The sequence below is a fragment of the Notothenia rossii genome, assembly GCF_949606895.1.
Source record: "Notothenia rossii genome assembly, chromosome: 7".
Taxonomy (NCBI): domain Eukaryota; kingdom Metazoa; phylum Chordata; class Actinopteri; order Perciformes; family Nototheniidae; genus Notothenia; species Notothenia rossii.
In genome coordinates, this window is record NC_136905.1 from 78,234,017 (window position 1) to 78,258,364 (window position 24,348).

General features: G+C 39.0%; 2 protein-coding genes and 1 long non-coding RNA gene across 5 annotated transcripts in view; 1 reads left to right on the forward strand and 2 right to left on the reverse strand.

Annotated features, from left to right (window-relative positions):
• Positions 1-173: 173 nt before the first annotated feature.
• Positions 174-12,078, reverse strand: dpysl5a (dihydropyrimidinase like 5a). Of its 2 annotated transcripts, none has more exons than XM_079640685.1 (13): positions 9,836-9,941; positions 9,421-9,691; positions 7,244-7,402; positions 6,245-6,424; positions 6,055-6,123; positions 5,890-5,934; positions 5,584-5,659; positions 4,844-5,000; positions 4,613-4,754; positions 4,072-4,214; positions 3,738-3,945; positions 2,982-3,150; positions 174-2,362 (listed from the first exon to the last, which is right to left on the reverse strand). In XM_079640685.1, exons 1-13 carry the CDS (start codon positions 9,850-9,852, stop codon positions 2,277-2,279), a joined length of 1,722 nt encoding a protein of 573 aa, XP_079496811.1. In that variant the 5' UTR covers positions 9,853-9,941; the 3' UTR covers positions 174-2,276. The 2 variants fall into 2 exon arrangements, with proteins under 2 accessions (XP_079496811.1, XP_079496812.1); XM_079640686.1 differs by lacking the exon at positions 9,836-9,941 and adding an exon at positions 11,934-12,078 and having other exon boundaries at positions 175-2,362.
• On the forward strand, positions 11,695-20,392 carry LOC307013327. The gene is made up of 3 exons (XR_013800941.1): positions 11,695-11,891; positions 11,990-12,083; positions 20,258-20,392. It is a non-coding gene; the product is annotated as an uncharacterized lncRNA (long non-coding RNA).
• Positions 14,265-24,348, reverse strand: part of LOC307013322 (DNA (cytosine-5)-methyltransferase 3A-like) — a 34,308-nt gene continuing 24,224 nt past the window's right edge. The window contains exons 11-21 of one of the 2 annotated variants that reach the window (XM_079640680.1): positions 24,266-24,345; positions 24,001-24,113; positions 22,793-22,976; positions 22,606-22,690; positions 21,812-21,957; positions 21,074-21,164; positions 20,759-20,907; positions 20,297-20,382; positions 18,187-18,256; positions 17,533-17,651; positions 14,265-17,400 (exon numbers count right to left, since the gene is read on the reverse strand). In XM_079640680.1, coding sequence (XP_079496806.1) covers positions 17,259-17,400; positions 17,533-17,651; positions 18,187-18,256; positions 20,297-20,382; positions 20,759-20,907; positions 21,074-21,164; positions 21,812-21,957; positions 22,606-22,690; positions 22,793-22,976; positions 24,001-24,113; positions 24,266-24,345 — 1,265 coding nt within the window. In that variant the 3' untranslated portion in view covers positions 14,265-17,258. Of the gene's footprint in view, positions 17,401-17,532; positions 17,652-18,186; positions 18,257-20,281; positions 20,383-20,758; positions 20,908-21,073; positions 21,165-21,811; positions 21,958-22,605; positions 22,691-22,792; positions 22,977-24,000; positions 24,114-24,265; positions 24,346-24,348 lie in introns of both variants that reach the window. The other variant, XM_079640679.1, reaches the window with a different exon arrangement.

Consider the following 24,348-nt stretch of genomic DNA (forward strand, 5'->3'; position numbering starts at 1 on the left):
CATCAACAGAGGTGATATTCAGATAATTCAAAGTTAAATTACAATAGTAATTTGTAATGTAACAACCGTTAACATTAGTTTTCTATAGCGATTTATCTGGCAATGATTTAGTCAATTTATTGTTTTGGTCTGAAATGTCACAACAAACAAATCCTTCCAGCCCTTACAATTTATTAATGCTTTTCATATACATTTTATATAAAGGAACCATACAAATAAAAGGTTTTTTCTTTTTTTGTTAAAGCCATACACAGTTGAAATTAGTTCCCAAACTAGACATTGCTTTTTGTTTGTCAAATGAAGCTGTCAAATTATAAAGTGAACAAAAAAGTACAATATTTTTTTCTAAAATATAAATAAGTATCAGTACAATGTAACAAGTTTTACAGTCCAAGTAAGTAAGTGAGTAAATGTTACTTTGCAATCAGACACAGGATTTAGTTGGAGATTTCATTGTGGTTTATTTGCACTCAAATCATGTGATATAGAGCTGCAAGGGAAAAACAAGACATAAAAGGAATTAAATGTGGTAACACATTGTTCAGCACCGGTGTACATTTGGGACAGGGGAAGATTCACTAGAGCTTCTAAAAGTAACATTTGTACAAAAAACAAACAATGATGTAGGAATGTAACTGTAGAGTGAGGATCTTCTGTTAAAAATAATCAAAATCTTGTGTGCATACCTGCTTTACACAACAGGTTTTACAAAAACAAAACAAAATCATGTACAAAGACCATTATTCACAAGAAATACTCTGTAACTAAACAAAACAATAAAAATACAGTAGTAGTATCAGTGCTTTTCCTTAGTTGCTCAACAAGCATGCCTTCCAGTTATAATGCTTTCAGTGTCCTACAGTGTGATGGCATTTGATACCCTGACAACATGGCCTTCATTGACTAACATATCTGCTTAAATCAATTCCACTCTGTGAATGCTGAAGAGGATCCCATCATCTTCACTTTAACCATCACAGTAGGGCTGGGCAATAGGGAAGAAAACATGTATCACAATATTTTGGGCCAAATACCTCACTATTGTGTCATATTGTAGGGTTAACCATTGATGCTTTCACAAAAAAAGGGAGAATTTAGATAATTATTACCAGTAATGCAGATTTAAAGAATAATCAGGTAAAGGCAAATAATATAAAAAGCTAAAGAACAGTGCAGTAAATTGAGAAAATGTAACTTTAAACCAGGAACAGAAAGCTTACAATAACAAATTCTAAAACCGCATGTAGTCACATATCACAATATAATATTATTGCCCAGCCCTACTTCACAGTGGTGTAATTGTCAAAGGAATATGTTACACCCTGCCTTTCAGACCAGTACAAAATGACCAAAGGAACATCATGATCTGTGCCTGGCGATGTGTTTGTGGGTGTCAGTGTTCTCAGGTGAGAAAAAGGCAGTTTAGGTGAGACTTTTTGCTCTCTGTGGTGAAATGGATACGTTAAAAAAAAATGCATTGCAACATTAGTGCTTATTACAGTAGTTCTAACTATGCTTCCATGCACACAGCGTAGGTTCATTCACATTTGGTGGGGGTGGAACAGACGTCTATTCGGCTATAAGGCTGTAAACATGATCGGAAATACTTATCGGTGAATAATTAACTACTGAACCAAGACCTCGTTCTTATTTAGGAAATATTTCTAACGCGGTAGCATCGACGGAAAATAGCACAATACAATATAAATAATCAATAAACAAACGCATATAAAAAGTTAGCTTGCATTATGATACTTCAAATTGGTCAAATATTTTCATAACTGACATTATAATGTCATGCCCTTGTAACAATTTATTACATGTCATTCACCTAGGCTCGCAGTAAGAAGGACATTTGTGATATGTGTGACATTAAATCATGTAAAAAGGCATCTAAATAGTACATGATACAAGTGCAAAATCGTATTTTACAGTGAGGTAACACAATCGCATCATAAAAACCATGACTCACCTCTATACTCCTAAAACTATTAGTAAGATATTTTCCCTAATGTAATCCAACAGCCAAAGATATTCATTGGCAACACTTTTTTTTTTATTTGCTGCTTATATTTGGTTAACAATTGACTCCATTTTTGGTAACCAATAATAGTTTGATCGATATTCAAATATTGTTACGGCAAATATCCTACAGTTTAACGTGTCCTATGTTACTGTGCTGAGTTCAACATACAAACTCCAGAAAGAAAAACAAGTTGTCTTGCTTGGCCATATGTTTCCCTCAGGTGTCGATCTTCAGCGTCACTTCTGATTGGTTACCAGATTCCGCTGGATCTCCCTCCAGGAGGAGCGAGGATCCTGGCCGAGGACCTCTTAGGGATTTTGTCATCGATCTGGGCACCTGGAGCAGAATATGATGGTGCGCAGGGTTCAGCACAAGGTATTTTTAACTAAATCATATTTTCTTTAAAGGGTTGTCTCGAAACAGCTTTAAATATAATTTATTCTCATTCCGTTTAATTGGAAGCAAAAGTATATTGACATGGAATACGGCCATTTGTTGCTCGAATAATACAAACAGAAAATAATCCAATAAATCCCCAGGCATCAACCCTTTGTGCATTTGATGCAAAAAGCTATCTACTGTCAAATCTGTCTAATTAAGAAATAACATTTAAAAAATATATATTATTTAAAAGTGTACTAGGCAACTCTTGGTCAGAATGTGAGGAACATATCTGAAAACCAGGAGGGGTAAGCCTTCTGTTCTGTATACCTTTTGCGGTGCCAAGAATTACTCAACTACATTTCTCATATCTATGGCGCCCTCATCAGGCTAAGTGGTGTATGTTAACCTTTTTAAAAAGCCACAAGGTGCCTCAGTCACAACACATACAGCATCTCAAGAGGTGGAGAAAGGAATAGCCAAAAAAGGCATCTATATCACATTCCTGGTGACATCATATGCAAGTTAAAATGGAAATGTTCACGGATATCTGAATGAATCTGCTGGTTCTTACCAGACAGACTGAAGCTGGACCCTTGGAGGTCCCTCACGCCGCCGTGCCGAGTGGAGGGGCGCGTCGGAGTGTCCAAATCTGAAACCCCAAGTTCCCTCTTTCCTGAGTTGAGCACCGGCACTACTTCACCAGTGTAGGGCTCTCGTTCCACAGCTTTCACAGCCTGGCTCTGGAAAGTCAACGTGGTAAGACAAATAAATGAACACAGTCAGGTTAATGAACATTTGTAAGCAAACAAACTTGTTATGGAATAGTTTTATACCTAGTTATAAACATGAGTACTAACTAGAAGAAGTATTCAAAGTAAAAGACCAAAAGTAGCTCTTCTGACAGCTAAGATTGCAGATTTGTAGGACTACAGTTGGTCTGCAAGATTTAATTTAAGATTGAACAAAGAGAGGTTTGAAAAGCTTTGAAGTTTGATGATGAAGTAGAAACGTTTTGGAGAAAGGAAAGGAGAGAAAGAAAAGAGAGACAGTAGGTAGGTACCAAAGAAGAAAGGGATGGGAAGACAACGGGAAACCAATAAAAGGAAAACTAAATTAAATTAAAGAAAGGAATGAGAGAGAAAGAAAGATGGATAAAATAAGGACAGAAAGAAGAAAAGAAGGAAGGAAGGAATGGATACAAAATAACTAAACAAATATGGGAAAAAATCAAAACAAAGAATGAAAAGAATGAAATAAGTAACAAAGAAAGAAGGAGTGGATCAAGAAATAAATGAATAAAGGAAGTAAAGATGGTCGTGTCTGATACCTTTTCCCTCTGCACCATCTTCTTGTAGAGGAGATCCGGGAAGGTCCTCAGGGGGCAGAACTTCCCCGAGCCCTCAGCACATGTAAACATCCCGTTCTCATAGACCACACGACCCCGGCTGATGGTGACCAGCGGCACGCCATGACAGCGGAGACCCTCATACAGGTTCACATCTCCTCCCTGGAACTGGTTATCCACAGAAATGGTCCTGCAGACAGAGATGGAAAGAGAAGAAGACCCAGTTCATTCAGAAACCTAATCAGCTTTTAGTGATTGGAGATAAAAGCTGCTGTGAGGCACGCTGGTCGATGAATTGATGGATAGAGTTTCATACTTGGATCCCTCGGGGTCCCAGACCACCACATCAGCGTCTGCTCCCGCGATGATCCGCCCCTTCTTCGGGTAGAGGTTGTAGATCTTGGCTGCGTTTGAGCTTGTGACGGCAACAAAGCGATTCTCATCCATCTTACCTCCAATCTGGAAATTAAAGAAAAGACAACACTTGTGTTTGTAACCTTAAGAAAAAAAGAAAAGAGGGACAGTGCACATTATTAAACATTGTTGTATTTGCCAAGTTACTATTTATTATCTGTAGTCACTGAAAAATGTTTTCAGACACCCTAAAACAATTTATAATAAAAAGAAAAAAAATAGAAATCATTAAAACATGCTAAATAGAGACTTACAATAAAAGGACATTGTTACTGAAAATATGGACTTAAACATCTGACTGAAACACCAAAAGCAGAAACATATTGTTCTGCCCTTAGAGTCGTTATTTTCTCCTTAAAATCGATAACCACCAATCCAAAACAGATGCCCTATTTTTGGGCGGTTTTCTAGCAGCCACTCGGGAACAAAAGAGCTCCACATACCACTCCTTTCTCCCAGATGACGCTCATGCGATCCTCAATGCCGGGGAGCCCGTGGGGGATCTTTGTGAAGTCATCCTTACCCATCGCTCTCTGTTTGGTGGTGAATGGACGGTGGTCCGAGCCCACAACATTCAGAGTGTCGCTGCGGCCAAACAGAATGAGATCACATTTAGACACCAGAAACACTGACATCAGACTACATTTAGTGTGAGGTTTTCTGGTTTTCCTCACTTTCCCAGCAGGCTCATTAGGTAGTTGGGAGTGCTGGGGTCTAGGCGGAGAGGGGGCACAGTGACGTGTGCAGCAGCGTAGGCCCAGTCCTGGTGGTAGTAGTGCATCCCGTTCAGCACAGCGTGGGCTGTGGTGGTTTCCCCGTGGACAACCTTACCTGTGGTTAGACAGTACATATAAAAAGGCACACCAAGTCAAAGGATAGTGAAAAGAGTGCTGTAAGAAAAGGGACAGAGGTTAAGCATGCAATAGTTATTTAGCAAGCAGACAACTTTTGTCCAGAAAATTACTGTGTCATTACTTTTCATAAGATTTTAAATGTGTTGGAATGCAGAGCAAAGAAATGGTGGGGGGTAAGATGGGGGGTGGGCAACTAGAAAATGTCCACACAGTAGTGAGGGGGGGTTTCTCTGGAGCCAGCTTTTGGTAAAACATTACATTCATTGTCCTTCACATAGCGTCCCACTTTCTCACCCCAAAAAACATGGCTGAATATTTGGGTATTTCCAAGATGCAGTATGTGGCCACACTCAGGAAATGCAAGATGGGAAGAAGAGTATTTGGTCCCAGTTCATATTTCAGGGCTTGTAAAGAACCAAACTGATTGTTAAGTCATACAGTAAATCTCTTTGATAGAGCTTCCCTTGTATACATTGAAGCTATTTCATTTTCTAAATATATTTATTTTACAAGTTCATATTATTTGCTTTGAAAAAGTTCCCAACAGAAGTAGGCCTTACCCTGCATCTTGGCAGTAGCAACGACATCTCCTGCAGACATGCTGGACACATTGACCAGATAGATCGGGCAGTGGGCCTGGCAGAAAAAACACACACACAAGGAATACATTATAATATAGAAAAACTCATGTTGTCTTTTCACATCATAATTTGCAAAAATCTATATATTTTATTTATTTTCCTAAGACATGTTTTCCTGTGCACTCAGACTAGTGCTGTTTTTATTATTTTTAGAAAAGGTCTTTATAGGTTTTTTTTGCAAACAAACTCATTTTCCTTTATTTGTGCTGAAGGGATCTCACTCACCCTATTTGCGATGGTGATCGCCCTGTGGGTCGCCTCTGCTTCCAGCTGCAAAGAAACATAATTATGTGAGTTATCATCTTGAGATATAATTATTTTATTACAAAAATAATATCAATACTCTTGACAAGACTCTGGATATAATGAAAGTCATCCTGAGTATGTTACCTCTTCAGGCCTGCTGATTTCTATCCCCTCTGGGCCGCTGATGCCCAGGTCCAATGCTTCCTTTGCGCCCTGCGAAGAGACAAGAGAATATCATGAATAATATTGACTACAAATGGCTACAAAATTAATTAACACAAGCATCTATGATAACTTGATGTGTTAGATGAACAAATGTAAGTGATCCCCTCACCTCGGCCACCAGCTCCCCGTTCTCAGCGTGGACCCTTGCTATGGCTCCGATGTCCTTGCACTGCTGCAGAGCCTGGAAGAGCTCGCTGTCCCTCAGCATGAACATGTCCTTATAGGCCATGAACATCTGGAAGGAATTCACCCCGTGCTCCCTCACCAGCTTCTCCATCTCAGCTCGCACCTGCAGGAAGTGTAAATGAGCCTCAGCATCTCTCCGCTTGAACCAAGTGTCTTTAAAAAATACATATCTGGGCCACGGTCAAATAGTTTGAAACTGTTTTTGCTTAGGAATGTTATTAACTTAGTGAAATGACCCAGAAGTATCTAAGTGGCAGCCATGATAAGGGCTGGTCCAGTTGTGTACATTATATGGAAAGCTGCTTCAATTTTTCCTTTCATATCTCCTTTAGCATAGGGAACACTGGATCATGCTTTAACCAATGAAAAGAGATAATTAAGTCCCACAATTCCATGCGCAAGTAACATATAAAGCAACGCAGCAAAGTGACATTCTGTTTAAGATAGGAATCTTAATGTGATTTAAGCAGCATTTAGTTTGTCACTTTGACCAATTTCTATGTATTGTTACCAACGTTGCTGAAAAATAAATAATCTGCCATTGCATAACATCATGACATTTTCCAAAGAGGTCAAGGAAAAGCTGTAAAGAAAGGAAGTCATTTTTTTTTTTACCATAGCCCAGGTCTCTGTTATTGGTGTATTTTTTATTTCACGTTCTTTTAAACTGTTTGTATATTTTTGTAGATAAGTAGAGCCTAAAAATATATAATGGATAGTTACTTCAGTCTTAGACATTTTGCTTTGTCCTGGCATTATAATTAAAGGCCCCTTGTTTGGGAATCTTTTAACTCATCTCCATGTCTTCGCCTGCAGGTGGGCGATAATAACCACTCAAGGAATTCTACGAAATCACTTACAGAACATTATTTTGAATAGGGAAAATAAATCATGAGTAGTGGGAGGCACAGTGCCGGATTACCTTGGGTCCCCAACAAGTCACTCCCACGTGCAGAGCGTAGTCGCAGCAGGCTTTGGGGTCCGCCGAGCTGCGGCACTTCTCGTAGGCTTCCAGCAAAGACTCATTCTTCTCTGGCAGAACGTGTCCGATCACCATTGTTGTACCGCCAGCAAGAGCCGCCTAGAAGAAATACAGACAACAGTTATTAAGTTATCCAAATTGTAGGGGGGTAATTCTGTAATTATTATTATTAAAGACTTAAATGCACTGAGGTTAACTAGAAATAACTGACTTAACTGAAATAATAATTAAACCGCGGCATTAAGCGATGTTAAAGGAGAATATATTGATTTATTAAACCCATAAATACTAAAGAGAGTAATCAACATAACTCTTCTGCTCTGGGCATAATGGTAGAAGCCACAATTGCTATTAATGCACATTTGTTATGGTTATTTGTATAACGATTGCTGAGGGGAATACAAATCCTTTAGTAGTCAATTAACTGCCCCTCACAGTATAATCAAAGCTCACTGTATAATATATTTTTTACGACATCAGCACTTATTGCCTATTATCTCCCATAGACTAAGATGTCTCAAACCCACGCGTACAGTAGATGTGAATAACCCCGACACGTGAAACAGAGTGTGTTTTGTGTATGAGTGCATGCTTCACTGAGCATCTGTCAGCTGACCCTAGAGAGTGAAGAGGGAGGGGACACGAAGAGGAGTGGGGGCTTGTGTCTGAGAGCCATTGTCTCCAAGCACAATGGCGTTAGTGAAAAGGCTTTGCAGCAGTCTTTGCAGCAGCCCCCCGGTATCCATGGAAACGGATACCGATCTGCATTTGTCTCCGGACTCTTTTTTTTTTGGAGCGTGTAGGGAGGGGCGAGGCAGAGAGGAGTGAGGAGAATAGTGTCTGTCACCGGCGTCTACCGGCAGCAGTCTGTCTGTGCAGTTCCTAAATCTGAAGCCCAGCCTCCGTCACCTCTCATACTCCATCATTTCTCACAGTGTTGAGTCATCATGGAGCCCTGAAGGCAGAGCAGGGTATCCCAGGCTTTAGCAGACGCCATGGTGACTTTATTCCACACATTCTGGCAGCCTCGCTAACAGCAGAGGGCCAACTCATTCCTGTGTGATGCTGGTGAAACACACGCTCTGCAAACTTGTGATACTTCAAGAAAAAAACCCACATACAACTGCCAAGTAGGGCAGGTTGAAGCGGATGAATCTGCTGATTATTCTCTTTAAATAATTGATAATCATTTTGTCTGAGAGAGATGTCCATTACAAGTCTAGCTTCTATTTGTAATGCTTCTTAGCTTTTCTTTTTTATTGAATCTCACTCTCTGAGGGGCTTATTACAGATCTGAGTCCAAGGTGTCTGTCTAGCCAACAAATAAACTCAAATATATTCGACTAACAATCATAGGGGAAAAAAAGAACATCTTCAAATATTGGAAACTGAAACCAGGAAATCTTTGCAAAAATGTTGCTTTGAAAAAATGACTCGACAGATTAGTCGATAATGAAAGTGTCCAATTAACTTTCGGCCCATTTACTAATGAGTTAATCAAATAATGGCTACAGTAGGGGCTCTACCTCGAAAATGAATAGCATGGCTGAAATAAAACCCCCAGAACTGAAATGTTTTACAACATTACAGCCGCCTTCCTCTGCCTCGTTTAACTTATAAGATGCTGTATATCATTGTATCATTCCATTTTAATGCCTCATATTTAATATAATTTTAGTGTTTACATTTTGCTCTAATTTGGTTATTTTACCTAGACATGGTAATAGAGTAGTCGTATCTCAAAAACAACAACATAATGGATGACAACAAATTAAGAAAGCTGTCTGACATATCAAAACCGAACGGAAAAAGCTTCTCTGAAATCTTAGCTAAAATAAGCATCATTAATAAGCTTGCAATGATCTCTATCTAATGGGGAAAGAACACATTTGTGAACATAGGAAGTCTAAAAAGGTGATATCCACGAAAGTCAAGCACAAAAACTTGAACTTGAAAATGTAGGTCACAGTCTTAATTTGCAAATCACTGCTCTTATTTCATGCTTTGACTTGCTGTGACATTTAGTGTTGCCTGTGCTCTGATCTACAATTAGGATAGGTGTCCTACTTCAAGTCTTAACTCTCCTTTCTTCCTTTTCATTCCCAGCAGGACGTTACCTTGGTGCCGCTGTAGAAGTCGTCTGCCGTGGTGGCGTTCATGAAGCTCTCCTCCAGGTGGACGCTGGTGTCGATCCCCCCGGGGAGCACCAGTTTTCCAGAGGCATCGATGACTTTGGCTCCACCTGGGATCATCATCTCCTTGCCCACCTGCTGGATGATGCCGTTCTCGATGTAGACGTCGGCCTCCTGGGTGCAGTCATCGTTCACCACCTTACCGCCCTTTATAAGGATCCGCACATTCCCTGAGCTGGAAGACATGGCTATAGCTCTGTAAGGAAAAAAGAAGGAGAAAGATACTCATTTAATCCTGTTTTGTTCGGTATTGTGAGCAGCTGCTAAAACTGTAGTAAACGGACTCAAATCTAAACAAGAAAAGGCACAAAAACTGCAATTTTTCTATGAGATAGATTACTTTTTACAGTTCCTCATCTTGAGTGTAGTAAGTCTAGCAGAGCTAAGAAGCAGTGATGCTGCCCTGAGACTAGTCTGTCAGGCTGTGACTGACATCAGCTAGAGGACTGAGGAGGCTGTCACTGCCTGTGACCTGACGTCCCAGTCCACAGTGACGTATTCGGGATTAGAAAGAGTCCAGTAGTGGATCACAACAAGGCAGACAAGGGTCAATAAGGCCTTTATTTTGAAAGGACTAGAGCAGCATAAAGCCACGAACAATGATGTCCACTCCAATAATCATAGTGGCCAAACAATATGAGCTGAGAAATGTATTGGTGTTCCTGACATTCATTGAAAATGTCTCTACTAGTAAAGAGTCATGAGCTTTCCACAGCTGGACCGGGTAGGGAACGTTACAGTTTCAATTATATTCTCAATTATTTTAGAGACCGGGGTCATTAGGCAAACTTCATTGCACAAAATCATGCAAAGTATCACAGTAGTATCCAAACAATCCTCATCATTTAAAACATCCACAGGAAATAATTGGACACCCAATAGGGCAAGGTATGTCCAATCTGTAATCTGAAAATGTAAAATCCATGTCAAGGCCGAAAAATGATAAATATTAGGGTTAATACGCAGTGCTGCCCAACCTATGGATTTGTACCCACAAAAGGGGTTGTCAGAGGTTTCCACTACACACTATTTAGACTTTTCTCTACTCTTTTATTTTTCACCTATTCAACAATTTTACCTCTACTGCATCTCCTAATAAGATAATACGATAAGATGTCCTCAATATTTGTTCTATCAGAGTTTTTTGGTTACATGGTTTACATTTTTAAAAAGTACACCTGCTTGGTATTCTATTGATTGAATCCAGTGTTTTCGACAGTAGGCTAACTAAAAAGTAATTCCTAGCAGCATGGAGAGTTAAAACAGCCTGCTAAAATATATTTTTTTTAATTACATTTTCAGTATAATAAATAAATAAATATCTACAGTGACATTTTGGCTAGAACTACAAAGGTTGCTCCACTCCTTCTTGGGTAATCTGGGTCTTTGATCAATAACAAAGAAACAACCTCGAAGATCTGCTCCTCCCTTCCATTCTTCACCAGTGTATTAGTGATGTGATGTTATGATGTGTGTGTGTGGCCATCCTGCGTGCTTGCGTTCTTGCGCGTGTGCAGGATGCGTACGTATGAGGGTGCGGCAACTTTACTGCATGGCATGGACTCCTTCACACATCCAGATCTGATGCCTGATAATGGGAGGAGAGGAGGATGGCTTATGATGGGCATTAATCCTAACAGGCTTCAAGTTAGGAGGCGAAACAGTCATTCAAAAAGGTCCTGTGTTCCCAAATAGCCTGGAAACAGCTACACCCAATAAAGTTATTATGATAAGACAGGGCCTATTGCTCATGCACTATGGAAGTTGACGCCGGTTGTCAATAACAAACAGGTGAGCTATGATTTAGGACCTATCAATATGACATAAAACGTAAATAGATAGATTATTGATTTAACTGTGGTATACACTACACATGTTTTTTAATGTTCACTTTGTAGTATACACATAGCCAATAGTATAGGCAGGGCCTTGCTAATGTTGGCCAAATGTCTTTATTTAATATTTGATTTGCCCATTAATGGTATTTAAAATGCAATCGCATATGTCAATAAGTAGAAAACATAATTATCCAGGCAGATAATTATACATTTACTGTAAAGGTGTAATCGCAGCGGAGTGATGACACTTCCACTTGTGAGACCTGACACAAAGAACCCGGTCCCCATCCGGCATGAGCGGCGGAGGCACAGCGAGCATTAGCGACCTACAAACCGCTTCACCGCCTCTCAGTCCGCCTCTTCCTCCACAGTGAGGACAGGCCTGCTATTTAAAGTCTCTCCACATTGTAACCCTGCACACAGGCTCTGAGGTGCAGTTGCACTTCAGGGTTTGTGGAGACCCGTGGAGGCTGGCAGGCAGGGCAGACACTCAGCCGTGTAGCCCGGGGGCATGGAGACAAATCTCCGGGCTCCAGGAGAGGATTCCCCCCATCAAAGGTCCACCTGCTCAGAATAAAGCTGAAGGTGTGCACCACATACCTCCTCTCTCTGCTGCTGCTGCTGATCCACGCGTCTCTCTGCTTACTTTCCTACAGGAACAAGAGGCAACACAATCCGTGGATGGCACTTTCCGAGGAGACACTCACCAGATGGATGCCTTCCTGGCCGGTCCGGGACCAGCAGACCGCAGTAAGACCACCTTAAGACTTCCGGTTATGGCTTTCAAAAATAAAATCTAAGTTGTTTTTCTTTGCAAATGAATGATGGGACAACATTTCAGATCATATTTATATGTTTTTTCATGCAAAATAGGTTTCTACATACAAGTGTTTCTAGAGTATTGGTGCATAGCAATAACCATACATTTAGAATGAAAATAATACAATTTAAAAAGACTATGTTTCTTTTGTTTTGTGTATGAAGGCATTCACTGTAACCGAAGACAATGGAAACAGCTAAGACACTTCATAATAATCTGATTTAAATGCCATTTGTCTAGCTTTTATTGTTTGACAAATTAGAAAGTGAGCGGCAATTTAGAGATCTGGAGCCAGGATTTGCATTTCATTTTATGCTAAACTGCATGAAATATAAATGTATTTTCCCCACATATGTAATCAGCATCACTAGTTTATGCTCATGCCTTTTTTCAGAATCGTATAAATAAATACTAATATTATAAATACTCTCTCTATATATAAATATATATAATCCTTATTAATCCTTATGACAGATATTACTTTTTGTATGCATATTTTGAAGGAACCTGATAGCACTCTTAATATTTGTGCAAATGTACTATTAGCTCTTCTCCAAAATGCACTTTAAGCAAATAAGAGTAATTAATACATTTGTAATCAAAATGTTGTAGTATGAAACACAATGGTTGCATCAGCTGAGTGTCTTCTTGATTATAATTGAAGGTAGAACGCATTGCATTGGTAATCTTAAATAATTGGACTACATGCACATACTGGGTTTCTCTCTTACACATTTAAACGCTCTTATTTTGTTGGCTAATCGCTAGTCTTCCGGTACTATTCCAGCTGTCTCCGAATAACTTGATGCAGCCCTCAGCATCCAGGATGTGAGACGGTGCGAGGGTCCAATCAGCAGAGGGGAGGGTGGCTCGGTCGCCTAAGCAACCAATTACTGTGGATTTAGGGCGTGTCTACTGTGAGGAGGCTGTACCACTATCAGATGAGGGGGGGGCATAATTATAATATAAGGGTGAGGCTTCATAATGAATTTGTATTATGTCTTATCATTATTATATTGGATATGATGGTTAAAATGTAACTATGACCTATCATTTATTATAATTTAATAGCTCAGTCTATCTTTTCTTTCAAGACCTTAGCATGATCTGAAACAATTATGCAAGAATTTGTTTTAAACATTAACAAATATTTATTAAAGATCATTTGCTATTAGTAGTTAATGTACGTGCAAGCCCTTAAAGCTAACATGAATGGTGGCTTTATGGTGGCAACATGTTCAGCTCTAATAAGAAAGGAGCTGCAGGGCAACACACTGATCTTAGGCACTGTTGGTGGGGAGGACCCAGGTGTGAAGACACTGAGCAGCAAATCCCCTGCCGGAGGGCATGATGGCATGGAAACTGGAGCTGAATATCAATATCCACAGCTCCTCCATCAGCCCCCTGACAATTTGAAGCTAATTCACAGTAATGAGAACATTAATTTTGGTTTGCAATGTCTAAATATTAGCCTTATGATGGGGCCATGTGTAAATGGAGGTCCTCTTAGGCCACCCGCAAAAAGGTTCTCATTGTCAAATGGTTGTTTTTCCATTATTCAGTTTTTTTTGTTAATACTATAAATATATATTTTCTCATTATGACAATATTTTGGATTTAGTTTTCATAAATATGAAAATTATAACACCACCCCATCCTTAATAGAACGAAGCCATCTTTAATGTTATTTGGTATACTCTCTCAAAATAGTATAAAATACCTTTAACACATGGAGACCAATAACAAAGGCTTTTATTGTTAAATTTATTTTCTTACCATAATTCAATTATATAAATGAATATATAATATATAAATGCAACATTTGAAAATTATCTGTTTTATTTATTAGTTTTTATGAAAGTTTTTATTTTTTATTTTGTCTTTGTTTCTCTCGTTGTTGGAAAGAAGTGATGTCATGTTTTTCCGAAAACGAATCACAATTTATTTAGCTACATTTGAGACAAAACCTATTGACATTGTTTGGCTGTTTTTTCCAAACTTTGATTTAGCAACAGAAAGATAATGAATACTATAGGGAAATATTTGAGATTGGAAACTATATTTTCATGTACATTTTAAACAATCTAAATAAAAAAGGACAGGAGGCTGCAGATTTTTGCACAAAAACAATACATTTATTCAAGTGTTCTCCAGCACAAGTACATACGGAGCCTCTATCTTCTCTCTGGACACTAAACTTAAGTATGGGGGGGGGATAGGGTGGAGAATGACTGCTACATTTGCTGTACGAACTGGTCTTGAGGAAAAGCGTATAGGCCATTAACAGTTATGACGGAAAGAAAGTCACAGAGCTTCAACAGTATCACCGAATATAGAAGTATTGACCTGCCTTGAACAGTAAAACTCAGATGTTGTTTCTGATTTAAAAAACAAACCAAAAAAACATCAATTCAAAACAACATTTTGAAAACAGACATGGAGAATATTACAGCGTGGAATGTAGGATTAAGAAGAAGCAATGAGTATTAAGCATACATTATTATGCTACAGTAAAAGTTACCAGATTTTTTTTCTCACATGATTTTCCCACAGATAAGCACCAACTACAGCAATCTCTAGTCTAAAACAATATAGGAAACCTTTCATTATTTATTATCCTTATTTTTTCAAGTACAAAGTTAAAATGCCTTTGTTAATATATTTATATGAGTGAAATAATAGTTATTTTCTGTTACTACAAGGAACTTAAAAACAGTCATTGTCAAGACTCTTCCAACCAAATATATTTTTCTTGTTTGGATAAAATGTTTAGCACCATTAGAAACACAGACAATCCCTATTTTTAAAGTCTTACAAAAGGAAACAGAAGCAGAAAAACACCACCATGTAGGGCTGTGCAGTGAAGTTGAGCGCGTTCGTCTTAAAGCTGTCCTCAGGCCACTATTAACATCACATGACATTAAATCTGGATTCACTTGACACAAACAAATCAGTACGATAAAGACGACTTGGAGTCTCCCTACATCTAATGCTCAAAGCAAGTTTTGAATCAAATTTGTCACTTGATTTTTTAAATTTGAACCTAGATTTTTTCCTAATTTGATGATATATATTAGCAAAGAATTATATTTGTACATCTCATACGTAATAAAAACGAAAGGTAAAAACAAATTGAAAACAGCCACCGGAAAACTCTATGTACAAAATGTACAAATGAGGGGGAAGTATTATAGGAGGACTGGGTAATAACACCTGGTTAAAATATCACAAAGCACAAGAACTCACATTGAGCCCGGTGTGCATGGACAAACATAATGGCAATAAGGTCACTTAAGAAATTAATTACATTAAGAAATTAAATTTAGAATCTTAAATATGATATAGATAAGTGATAATATCTGTTTGTATTACCCTCTATACTCTTTGAGTGCCGACATCTTCGTCAAACACTATGTCAGTTTTTCGTTTTGACAAACTGCAGCCTAAATCCTCCATATTTATCTGAGAGGATACAATCAAGAGAATTACGTTTGTGAATATAATCCAAATTTTGGATCAGCAATTAAATTTGTCAACATGACGACTACGATTTATCAGGGAAATAACAAAGGCCCAACTGTCCTTCACAAGGGACAACATATTATACAATGCGCATGACATAGTTCCCTAACTCTGTCTAACATTTTACAATCTTAATAGAAATAGACATTCTTTGAATCTGGGTACTAACATCCTGTATCGCTGCGTTAAAACAGGGAACAATATGGATGATGGAGAAAAGGAAAAGGGGGTTTGGGGTGACACATGTCAATCCATCTACTGTACACTGAGTCAAATGACATGGGTTTCACATATCAAAATCCATTCTTTCACTTCTATTGGCACAGCCCTACTGTATACAAAAAAGTATCACACGAGGGTAGATCAGTTCACATCATAAAACAAAATTCACAAGAAACCAAATGTCTTTTTAAAATATCAAGAAAAAAAAAGAAAGAATACATATAAAAGTGCTTTATAATGTTGATAAAACAGCACAGAATTGCTATAAAAAGGTAGAAGAACTTTGTGAAGCCGCACCATATTGTTGAGGTTTTTGCACCTGACAGTTTTTCAGTTTAGAGAGGTGGAAGTTAGGGAGAGTTACCCGGCCCGGTCACACCCCCGCCCTCCAGCAACCACGCTCACTAACGGTTGTACAGTAATGTCATTGGTCAGGATGAAACTATAAAAAAATTAGTTTCACAGACGTTGATCTTAAGTTATTTTATGACAGAAAACATCATCGCCCATGTGGCTAGCTTCACTCTCTGTTTGTGCAGATCCAGGCAGTGAGCCTAAGTGTTACTTGGCTGAGAGATTAAATAAGCACCAGTAAAAACTGTATATCAAATCTGTAAAATGCAGAGAAGAGCGTGTACTCTAACTGCAGTCTACTGTCTGTCACTTGCCTATAAAGTGAATCAAACGACCCACAACAGATTTTTCCAGCAACAGGTTAAAGATCTCCGTATTGTCTAAAGTTGTTTTGCCACATGAGCTATGATGTTTCCCATCTTCTTTGAGCACCATGGTATTGTAACCATATAACAGTAGTACCTTTATTACCATCAGTTGTAAATATAAACTGTAAACAAAGAGGTATATGTGATCTGGTGTTTTGGATTCTTAGAGACACAGCTATCCTGACACTGAAGAACAATCGCCTTTCTCTTCACATCTCTGTGAGGCTCAGTAGCTGGAAGCATGGCCGCACATACAGTACACTGACACAGCAGAAACATTTCACATATCTCCAAACCATTTCCTATCTTTCGGGTCTTTCCCATCACATCGCCGTCTCTTTTAAAAACCCATGTTTAGCACTTTTCTGTCTCAGTGTCTTGAGAAGAAAGCAAAGTCTCAAGTATAGCTTGCACAAACAAATCAAAAATACTTGATAACACTGCTAAAAGGTAAAATGACATATCAAAATTAAATAGAATAAGAATTACAATTCAAATACGAGAAATAATGTGAAGTCTACGTCATTGTTTTGCTTGCAAATTATACAAGAGTATAATTTGAGGATCAAGGCTCTTATTTCTAGTCACAACATACAGCTGTGGGTCCTAAATGTTTCCGAGCAAGTTCTTTCTTGCCGCTCAAACGCAGGCAAAGTAATCTTTGAGTGGTGCAAACAGGTGGCGGATAACCGGGACGCTCCAGGATCGACCAAGCAGCCTCTGCCTTGCCAGACGGCTCATGTTTGACACGTCCGTATAGTGGACGGGGAAACCAAAGATCCTGAGAGGAAACCAGCCAGACACAAAACAACAGAGAGACAGAAAAGGGGAAGACGGAGGGAAATAATGTTGATATTTTGATCAATAAAGATCGGTCAAAGTTAGTTTAACGAACAGTGTTTCTGTTACATACCTTTCCATCTCAGTGCACCAGAGTATGTCTTCCTTTTCGTTCATGTAGACGGGGAAGTGCTGGTCCTTGCCCTGCTTGATGGAGTTAGACCTGGTGGTGATGGTCCTCACTTTGCCAAACTGACAAAAGGAAGCAAATATGATCAGAATCAGACTCCGAATAAATAAAGAAATAAATGAAAAAAATATTTTTTTTAAAAAAATACTATTAAAAGTATGCCGAAAAAATGTAACTATATAATGAAGACAACAAATATAATATATAGCTCAATTAAAAAAAGGAGAAGCAGTTGTTTATTAAAAGGGGTGGATTCTGTGGATCGCTTACTGATGGATTATCTAACTGTTACCTCATGCTGCCACTGGGAGCCGCCTGTGCGCAAAGTGCTTACTTCTGCTTTGAGAAGTTAAATTAAATGTCAAGCTTTTTCACTTTTATTCTTTTGATGTTGCGTTTTAATAAAATCATCCCTGACTGCCTCTCTGATTGGTTTCTTGGTTTTCAATTGATGAAATCTCAGGAAAAACACAATTTATCTTGATACTATCAGTTGCTTTGGACAAAAGCCTCTAACAAATTAATGTAATAAAACGAATATAGATGCATGTACTTCTGTTGCGGTGTATTTGCTCTGTCAAAGTATTACTCAATTACCTTAGCTGTTCTGCCGTGCTCTAAGCAGTCCTGAAGGTCCACCCTGTCATTGAACATGGCACTCAAGGGCCTGAAAGAGAAAGAAGAGGGGCCACACTTTGCATGAAGTCTTACTATATATTATTATTATTATTATTTTGTTTTACTTGCTTGTAAGCGCTTTGAGCATCAGGAAAAGCGCTTTATAAATGTAATGTATTATTATTATTATTATTATATAACTTTGTACTTTCTTTAACAAATCTGTCAACTATAAATGATTTTTTTTTTTTCTACATAAGCTAGCTAGCAAGTATTTGCATGCTAGTGAGCTTCCTGCTTAGCTAAGTTACACCTTGCATTAAAAGTCCCAATGGGACCTTTAATAGTAGAAATGGTCATATCATGGGACCGTCCCATGATATGGCCATTTCTACTGATCATAATTCCATTGTTGAGGTCTACTAGACCTCAACAATGGAATTATGATCAGAAACTTTGGGATTTGGAACATTGAACAATGTTCCAAAATCACATTGGTTTCTCATACAGCATCTCAGTATAGTATGTGTATTCAATCTCTGTCCTAAACGGCTTGTTGGAGCTCCTGCCCCCCCTCCCTATGAGCCCACTGTGCTCTGATTGGTCAGCTCGCCCACTCTGTTCTGATGAGTCCACCAGAGTTTTACTTTTCTGTACTTTGAGGGTTTGTGACTTTGCAGACCGTTTACATGCAGAAAAAGCTACATAACACACAAGGGGACGGGTAATAACCAGAAAAGCATGACATGGGACCTTTAATAAAGCAGTGGTGTGGGATGTATCCAGAACTTAATGGTACTAATCAGCAAGATGTAGCCTACTTCAAGTCTATAACTAACTATTATAAACGATGTCTTGTGATTAAATACTGCTGTCGATGTTTTCAGGCTGTGCTAGCTACTCCTTTTATACTGTTGGGTAGTTTTAGCTAAGAAGCTAAGAAAAACAGCCCTGTTTTCATTATTGTGAAGACGTATTTTCTAGCTGAACCAAGAGGGGTTTTCAAATTGTTTATTTAGCATAAGAAGTAGGAACATTTTCTCATCCTATAAAGGAACACTTCATCATTCAGCTCATCACAAACCTTCAAAATCAACTTCAACCAAACAGTTTTCCCTTAACAGGAAGGGGATTACAAATTGTTATCTGAAAAGTTACTAAAGCTGTCTGATGTCAAATGTAGTTGAAAGTACAACTGATATGTCGTGGAGTAGAAGTATAAAGTTGCATTTAATGGAAAACTGAAATTGAGTACCTCGCATTTGTGCCTGCGTACAGTGCATAGTAAATGGTTTTTGGTTACATTCCACCACTGGAATGAAGTTAATGTAAATGATGTTAGACAGGTCATTCAATCTGAGGCAGAGGGAATGGCAATGTGCAGTCTTTGGTTATGGAGCTGTTTGGTCCACTGCTGCATCTCTTGAAGTGATCAGAGCCGAGAGAAGAGCAGTTAGTTAGAGCTGGAGCCAGCACCCTGACCAGGAGAAGGTAATGCATTCCTGTCGCTGTTCTGATGTGTACGTTTGTACTTTACTGCATAAAGTTTAGTTAAAACATTTTTTCAAATGTTTTCCATAGTGGTTATTTGTGCTATGCGCTGCTATATTAGCTGATGAAAGTTGCAAATACTTTTATTATATTCGGGGATTTTAATAAATGCATTTGAAACTAAAATAGTTTTGTCTAATTGTATTCAATCATAAATATGTTGGTGTGTATTAATAAATGTATTTTGTGGAGAGAGTAATTCATATATAAATCAGCAAATAAATGTGTGACCCATCTGATTGTATGCCAGAATACACCTAACTCTAACTGCTGAATTAAATTGACAATAGCTAGTTTCAATATGCGGATGGTCTGCTGATTGGTCAGTTACATGTGCTGATCCTTCAGTCTGAAGAATTCATTTCTTAATTTTGGTAATATATATAACTGGCATAGCGACTACCTTATTAAGGAGATTTGTTAAAAGCTTGGCTTATGTCACAAAGCAACTCTGTCAACAAAGTTCTTTACTCCAAGGGTTTCTTTTTCCATTGTGTAGGTCTCAGACTGCGGCCTCCCTCACCATTCGCACACCAACCTGTTCATGCCAGGAAGGTTACCCCAGAAGTATCGAGCGCGGTGGGCAGCGGACACTTCCTTGGCATCAATCATCACCGGGTTGCACTGAAACCCAAGTAAAGCATAGGAGAAAAGACATCAGGACCCAAGGTAAGAGAGTTACCATTTCATATTCAGTTTTTCTAGTTTGTGGGGATAAAATGCTTGTATTTTAAATGTACTAAAATCGATAGGTGAAGTTCTCCAAAATGTCTGAACTGCAAATGCAAAATGGAGAGCAAAAGACGGCGTCTAAGAGTACATCAAACATAGCACATTAAAATGACATCAAGAGTGTCAGTGCTTCCTTCTCATGATCTGTGTCTAGAGGTAATAAATGAGTGCCACAAGGGGGCATTCATAAGCCATCAATCGTTATGTCACTGGCGTCACATCACATTGTATATATAATAATACATCTTCAGCAACAAGTTCAGCTGACCTCTAAAAAGCGAGATATGTCCCTCTTATCGCTGACGCCCATGGCAACCACGTTTTCAAAGAGCCAGAAGAAAGGGCGGGTTTCCCCCTCCTTTGGCCGAGCCTCGTGGAGCAGCCTGTAAAACTCAAAGAAGAGGCGGCCGGTGCCCTCTGTGGGACAAAGAGAGGCATTGAACAGGGTTGAGTACACAGTAAAGGGCACATACTTATATTTCGATGATCTGTGTATTTAGATGATCAACTTGTTGGTATTTGACATGATAGGAATCTAAAACAACATTGCAAAGAAATGTATAAAAGTGAACAGTAAACTTGCCAAAAAGACCTTTCCGTGCAGGGTTGACTATAGAGAGGTCATTGCATGGGCTTCCACCAATAACTAGGTCAAAAGGCCCCCACTCGTGTATCTGTTTAAAGATAAGAAACAAAGTCAGAAACACAGAGATAAAGACTGAGGCAGTATAGATAAAGGTATGCTCCAGCACTAGTCTGCCAAGTTTCAAGTATAAAACATTTAGCTTTTCTGCTCTGATTCAGTAGCTGCCTATAGTTCTCATTCTGATTGGTTTAAATTGTTTCATATTTAAAACTGGAGTAGTGACCACTAATATCATCATCTCTATCTCATTTGAGTTTACAGTCTGTGTTGCCTTTTCATCCAAATATAGTTTTCTTCTTCTTTTTCTTTCCTTTTTTTCTAGACGCATTCTCTTATTGATGAATCTGTGTTTCTGTGTTGGTACAGGAACATGAAATGATTTGCAATTCTTGGATTGCCTAACAAGACAATCTGTAGTCATAGCTAGGTGCGTTGTCCCTGTATTTACTCAGGTGTTCAATAGTTGCTCATTTACTGCGTTTAAGCCACAGATATACCTGTGCATGTTTACTCTTCAAATCCCACATTACGACTTGTTTAACAATGTTAAACAAGTCGTAACGTGGGATTTGAATAGTTGTTTTGCCAACTCCTTGTATGAATCTAATTGCATAGTACAACTAATTAAAAACATGCAAACTTCACAAAAGCCTAACCAAAAAAAATGTAACTCACATGTTTGCGTGTGACGGTTCTCACATCGCCAACGTACATGATGCGACCCTGATGCCGGACGATGCCCACAGTGATGGAGTCCTCGCACACTTCAGAGGCTATATAACGATCCACTTCGATGCCAAGGTCTTTCAGAACCAAAAGCCCTGCACAGGACGGGGTCAAAGGTCAGACAGAACATAGTAAAACTGAGGACAAAACTAATTATAGTGCACAATGAAAAGCAGAAACTGATGTGTAGCCTTGGAGCTGTGTGTAGCTGAGTTATAAAAGGATGAGGTGTCTGTGATAGTGTAAATAAAAGTGTATGTGCACTTAATGTTTCCATATTTATTGCAATTAAACATCTCCTTGCAGAGGTACAACTAATCAAATTATAGACAGGTCCATTTTAGATCATATCATGGGAATAACATAAAATATAATACCGGTACTCATGTCCTCATATTGTAGAGCACATATATCTCATTCTAAAACGTTAATAGCCTTCCTCCAACTTCTTTCCTCTATTTTTAAAACACTTAAAGAGACCAGCTCCCCTTGACCCAAATCAGTTTGCTTAAAATGCCTTGCCCCAGATGCAGCATACCCAAAAATGCCAGACGTGGACAGATACTGTAGCAAGAGTAGGTCTTGCAAGATAATAAAAGACAATTCTTTCCACGTCTACCAATACGAGTTTATATCACATATTGAAGTCAATTGATTAATTACAAAAATGATGCTGGGCATTTGTTTTTAATTGATACAAACAGAACATTTGATAAAGAAAGGCGATCCACTTTTTGTCTTACCTGTTGCTATGCCGTCAAATAGCGAAAGGACACGAATAGGCTTCCTCTTTTCCACCATGACTGGGGGGTAATCCTTTGGTGCTTCCTGACATATATCACAGGGAGAGAGAGGGGGAGACAGTGAGACGCAGAGGGAAATGTGGCTCCTTGGTTAGTGGGATTTAGATCCTGAAGGTCTATAACTCACAAAATCTTGGTCGTGATTATTTGCAAAGAAGTGCTGGAGACGGCTGGGCCAGTCACTGCGACGCCCGAGCAGACCGAACGCGTTCTTCGGACTACACATGAAGCAGTTCCACGGGTCCTCGTTGATGGCCAAGTGTGCCGCGCCCTGACCCACGAGGAGGTCAACACACTCCACACAGAAACACCTGAACACATGTCGATAGGGTTGGTTAGTACAAGAGATAATATTGTATTCCAAGAAGACTCTAAACATCAGGATTTTCCAAAGGTTTATGTGGCAGTATCCATTGGTCAGTTCAGTGTGGGTCAAAGATCTGGTTTCATTCAGTAACTAGTGATTTGTGTTCATTGTGGGACAGATCTTAAATTCCAAGCATACTGTATGAAAACGTGGCTTTTCGGTTGTGATGGTGGATATTTTTCAGCTATATCCGATACAGATCGGATGGAGATTGGGACTTTATAACGGGTCTGTATGAAGCATGGCTGAGAAACGGCTGTGACAGATTCTCTTTTCATTTCATGGGGGACTGGGTCTCTCTCTCTTTTGTATGTGCCACTAATGCGGTTTTGTTTGTTGTTCGGTCCGTTTGTCAGCATGATTGCGGATAAATACCGGCTTGACTTTTATGGTACGTGGTGGAAGGGTGTCTATTTTTGTATTTCGTTCTACCAAGTTGTCATGAAATAGTGTCTGCTCCTGTGATTGTGAAATGATGTTGCTGCCAGTCCTTTCATTTCAATCCACAAAATGTCCATGCACCTATTTTTAGTCTTTCCACTTATGCACATTTATAAAAATCCATGTGCTTTAGTGGAAAGACTGTTTTTTTTGTTTAGGTTTGACTAGCGCTCTCCTTCTAGTTGCGTCATCTTGAAGCAGCTTCCTCTTCACCAGTTTGTTGGCATCTGATTTGGTAATTTCCACCATATTTAATCTCAATCCATATACTTTTCAAAAATGTGTATCGCACTAGTAGTGGATGAAAGCTTGCATCAATCACACGCTTTCTTTTCGCTGATTTTCTGGAAATTCAGTTGTCAACCTGACATTTGTATACTTTTCTGAGATACCATAACACTACATACAGCATATTTCTTCTTCCTGCCAAAGTTGCTGGCATGATTTACATTTAATTGTTTATAAAGACATTGTGGCTTTTTTTACCACCACCTTCACCACACAGTAAAACTCAGAAGTCATCTCACCGACAGCAGTTGTTATTTCCGCACATGAGCACCTCTCTTCCTCCGCAGCAGATCGTGCAGTATGACTGATAGCCATCGTCGTCATATTGATATGCACATTCTAGGAAGTGGTTCTGTCACAAGTAGAAACAGATAAGAGCAGTTTCACATGTTTTAAGAGGCAACATGTCATGGGTGCTACTTGAAACATGGAGCTATGGCTTGTTTTTTGACACAGTAGCTGATGTTGAGTCCCCGACTTTGAATGACCTCTATGTCGGCTTACCTTACAGCTCTGGCACATTCCTCCAGCAAACAGCGGGTGCTCCCGGCTAATATTCAGACTCCCACAGGAGATACAAATGTCTG